The sequence below is a fragment of the Monopterus albus genome, unplaced genomic scaffold (genome assembly GCF_001952655.1).
Source record: "Monopterus albus unplaced genomic scaffold, M_albus_1.0 scaffold50.1, whole genome shotgun sequence".
In the NCBI taxonomy this organism is placed as follows: domain Eukaryota; kingdom Metazoa; phylum Chordata; class Actinopteri; order Synbranchiformes; family Synbranchidae; genus Monopterus; species Monopterus albus.
Genome location: NW_018127930.1, coordinates 1,052,521 through 1,057,132, shown reverse-complemented (window position 1 = coordinate 1,057,132; position 4,612 = coordinate 1,052,521). Strand labels below are relative to the sequence as shown.

The following is a 4,612-nucleotide window of genomic DNA, read 5'->3' as shown; positions in this document are numbered from 1 at the left end:
TGCTGTGTGTACATTAATGAGGGAAAAATGAACTTAAATGATTTTAGCATATGGCTGCAATATAACAAAGAGTGAAACATTTAATGGGGTCTGAATACTTTCCGTGCCCACTGTATAACGTTTCTAAGATGTACAAGTAAAGACCAATACAGGGGTTTTCTATATTTGAGAGTTAAAAAAAGACTATATATAAATATTCATTTTTTTAACAAACATTATTAATACTGGGAAATCCACTTATTCGCTTTTCCTGAGGGAGACAAGTTCCAATATTCAGTTTGTATCAATGTGTAGTACACAGCTTGAATCAGGATGTAGTTAGCCTAGCTCAGTATAAAAACTGGAAGCAGAAGGAAACAGCCACACTGGTTCTGTGCCAAGTATAAACATATCCCTACCGACACCTCTGAAGCTCATTAAGTAAAGTGTACTGGTTGTGCAGCATCAGATAGAGTTAATGCACACGGGATTTGGTTTTCTGTACTTTTTTTTTGTATTTAATGCACAGATGGTGTTCTCATTTCATCTGTATATGCTGAATTCCCAGACTATTGTACTTTTGCCTGTTGTGAATGCACATCCCAGCACCAAGATGGATGGACCCTTCACGGTGTTTGTGTAAGGTTGCTCAACCAAAGTTCTGAAATTTGGGAGTAACCCAAATCTTCTTTAGTCTGATATTTTAAATTTATATTTTGTTTATAAAATACAATAACATTAGCTAATTTTAACACAAATGTTTTTGACTAAGATTCCTTAAGTTTCATTATTAGCAGTCTCAGACGTCATATACCTAAAAAATGGTGGAAAGAAAACAAAGGACGCCACATCAGGTTTTCCATTAACAATAAAAATTATTAACATACATTTTAAACATACCAAAACAAACAATACAAGGCAGAAGGATGATAGAAAGCCAATGTCATTCCAACATTAACAACAATATTCTGTTTTTATTACAGTTGCAAAATGAACTGAGTGAATTGGACATAATCTTGCTGTAAATCTTTGTTTTTTTTGTTAACTAATTAAAACAGTGCCTGTTGAGATGATCACAATCAGATTTCTCTTTAATGAAAAACAATAGCTACACAAGTGCAGAAACCTACAGATCTCTTGGTGAGTTTGTTGTTTTTTTTTTTGTTTTTTTTGAACTGTTATAGTAAGAGTTGTGATCTGCCTCAGCGGCTAACTACATCACAGGAAGCACACAGGCTGAAGGTTTTACATACACAACTCTGTTCTCTATTGCAGTGACTCAGACACTGATGAATTCAAGATGCATTTCCCCCATAGTGAATGAACCCTTATGCTCTCAAACTGCCATCATGCTTGATGAGCTTTTACTGTGAATGCCCTTTGCGGATTTTTTCCAATCTAAAAATGTAAAAGAGAACTGAAAGTTCAACTCTATTTGAGATATCAGTCACTGGCCAATAAGAACAGCTTGATTTGAACGTTACAGTATTTTTAAATGGCAAACTTCATTTACATACTTGTCCCCAAACTACTTGAGTTTATGAAAAACCTTCAGTCTTGAGTAAATCCAAGTGAAATAAAAAGTACATATGTGAAAAATGAAAGTTAACCCTTCACCAGTAGTTAATCTGCTCATATAGACACACTTGGCTGTCCTCTCTTACTGCACACATGTTGTGGAAAAGACTGGACTGTCTTCACCGGTATCCAATAGAAAACTGGGTTTTCCTCAGATGGCCAGGAGAACATCAAATCCACACCACAAGGAGCCTGTAATCTTTTGGTTTGTATGTGAATACAATCTGGGGTACTTTTGCTGTGATAATTTTATCAATCAAGACACAGGAGTGAACAGGAATACAGGCTTCTAGCGTTTCAATGACTGAACTGTTAAAACTAAAATCTTGAGTGCCTTGACCTGCCTTCAAAACTGAGAAGTGAATCACTACAGGTTTGTTTTCTTCGTTAGTTCCGGCGACATTAAAATTCCAACACTCGAACTGTCCAGGGAATATTTTATCTCTTCCCTGGAATTTTAAGGTGCATTAAACTGCATTTTCAGCTTCTCAGATCCTTTGTGTTTGAATGAACTGTGACATTTAGAATTCATCACTTTGTTCAAAGTTCAAACGGAGGACGATGAAACCAAAAAACTGCAGAGCTGGGTGTTTATAACAAACCGTGTATCATTAAAACAAACCGCCAAGCACAGAAAGAGCACTGGCCGAGTTCCACTTTTGTTTCTCCATCCTTTTACTCCTTCACCGATGACTTTGAAAAGACAATACGAGTAATTCCAAAGGCTTTAGTGAAATCACAAGAAAACTGTCCAGTCATCTGCAACATCAAACAACCTCACAACAGGAAGGAATTTTGGCAATGACAAAAGCAAAAAGAAGAATAAATCAGTTTTTAGCTGCAGATGTCTTTAGATGAGGATCTGTTGACCCAGTGCTGTCAAAATTGAAGTTGGTGTGAAATGTGTGTAAAAACACTGCTTTGTTTTGCTGAACAGAATCCCAGTTCAATCAATCAGTTATTTAATCATTCTTGCATTTAAGTTTTCCGATATTTCCAAAGACATTTTTAATAATTTCAATAGCTCCTCTTTCAAAGATAACCTCTCGAACAAACTTTTTGACTTTTTAAACCTGTTCCTTTGGCTGCTTGTTGTGGATCTCAGTTGTATGGAAGCCCATTTCCATCAGGGAAACAAAATAAGATGACATGTAGAGAATAACAAACATAATATTTCATGACGTTAGTTGTTTTTTGATTAAAATATAAGAAAAGGTTTTGACTTACTAAGCTCAAATTTCTTGGTGAGTTTGTTGTTTTTTTTTTTGGTGAAAAAAAATTAAAGCCAAAATTATAACAGAAGTAAAACATTTGACATAATAATGCTAAATTGGGACTTTTGCTAAGCTAGCATTATGACAAGTAAAAAGCGTTGGCTTACTTTGTCAGAATTCTTATATATTAATTTAAAGTTATTTAATTTATGTCAATATTACACTACCAGTCCAAAGCTTGGACACGCTTTATCGTTGAATTGAATGATAGTATGCATTTTTTAAAGACAAAAATCACAATGACAAATTCTGCTTGCTTATAATTTTATAACAACATTCTAATTTTTTAAATTCTTGAGTTAACTAAAAAATAAAAACATGATCAACATTCTTTGGACTTAACATCTCATAATTCTGACATTTCACTGCTTTAACTTACTATCTGATCATTTTAAAGTAGAAAGTTATAATTATTACTTTTATCGTTTTATGTTGCCATGAGCTTTTTTTTTCCATGTCTAATTTTCCGTCAGTTTGTTTTTATTTTCCTGGCAGAAACGAGCCTCCGTATGCTTGTGATGCCAGTCCTTACTGGATGTGACAGATGAGAAGGATTGCAGATTCATCCACTACACTGCGATGCTATGTTTTGCTCCCATCATAAAGAGCCTCTAAAACAAACACTCCCATTGTGACAGAAGGGCTTGTTTTTCTGGCTCAGGACCCATCTTCTTCTAGTCTTTCTTTCTGAAGCCCCTTCCACCGACTGCCTCCAGACTTTGATTCTTCAGCGGGAGACCGCTTGTTTTTCAGTGGCCTGATTTGTTAGCTGAAGGGGGAAACAAGACTGTCAGTCTGGTCCATATTTCCATGCTGCCAGCAACTCCAGAAATGTTTCCAGTGATACATCCTCATCTCGGTTCCTTGTTTTTTAGCACAAAGGACTTGGCTACTACCCCACTTCTCAATGACATGCTCACTGGTGCCAGGTGATCTTGGGAAATCATTAAAGGATTTTAAGGGGTCACCAATTTTTGTTTAGAATGTGACATTCTAAAAAGCCTGTCTTGATTCAAAATTCATAAAGTTTCATCATTTCAAAATCTTTTTCTAGAGTAACGGGACACCTTTTCTTTTTTCAGAAAGGTATTAAGGGGCTTCAAAAAGTTTAGGTTCTTGTAAGGGTAACAAAACCACAGCCAATTTATTTCTTCTGTTAAGAGTCTAAGACATTCATAGACAAGACTTGAACTTCATTAAGCCCATTCTCAAGAAGTATCTATCCTGTGTTCTTCCAGAGCAACAATTCTTGTTTCTAGTTTTTGTTTCAGTCTTGATGGTCCAAGGAAATAGCGCCGGATCAAATACTTCAGATGTTTTGACATGTGTGGCATTTTGTTTGTGTCTTGGGGTCTCAGGACATCAGCAAAGTTTTATGAAGTTTTGACCAGGTCGTAGACATAAATGAGGAAGTCGTCATCAAACTTGATAAAGTAGACGGAGGGTTTGGCCTCCACCTGGTGGATGACCATGCCTGTTCGTTTGCCACCATCCTCTTTGGCGTACTCAACCTGTTTCCCCACCAGGCTGTCCACCACCTCGCCAGGTTCCCTTTCAGCTGGGACACTGTCATCTACACAGAGAGAGAGATGTTCACACTGGTTGGTAATAACATGTCATCCAGCTTATCTGCTTTTTATTCAACTAAACCAGAAAAGAACAAAGACTCAAATAAAATAACATTTCTGACAGATTTACAGGAGCAATTTTGGGAAAAAAAATGTGTTTACCACATTACATAGAGATCTACTGCACACAAAATAATAATATCCAAATATATA

The 4,612-nt window shown here is 36.1% G+C and overlaps 1 protein-coding gene across 2 annotated transcripts in view; it reads right to left on the bottom strand.

Moving 5' to 3' along the window:
• Nucleotides 1-2,830: 2,830 nt before the first annotated feature.
• The window catches only part of spina (spindlin a), a 15,123-nt gene continuing 13,341 nt past the window's right edge, over nucleotides 2,831-4,612 (bottom strand). For both annotated transcript variants that reach the window (XM_020601221.1, XM_020601222.1), the window contains exon 7: nucleotides 2,831-4,404. In XM_020601221.1, coding sequence (XP_020456877.1) covers nucleotides 4,205-4,404 — 200 coding nt within the window. In that variant the 3' untranslated portion in view covers nucleotides 2,831-4,204. The remainder of the gene's footprint in view (nucleotides 4,405-4,612) is intronic.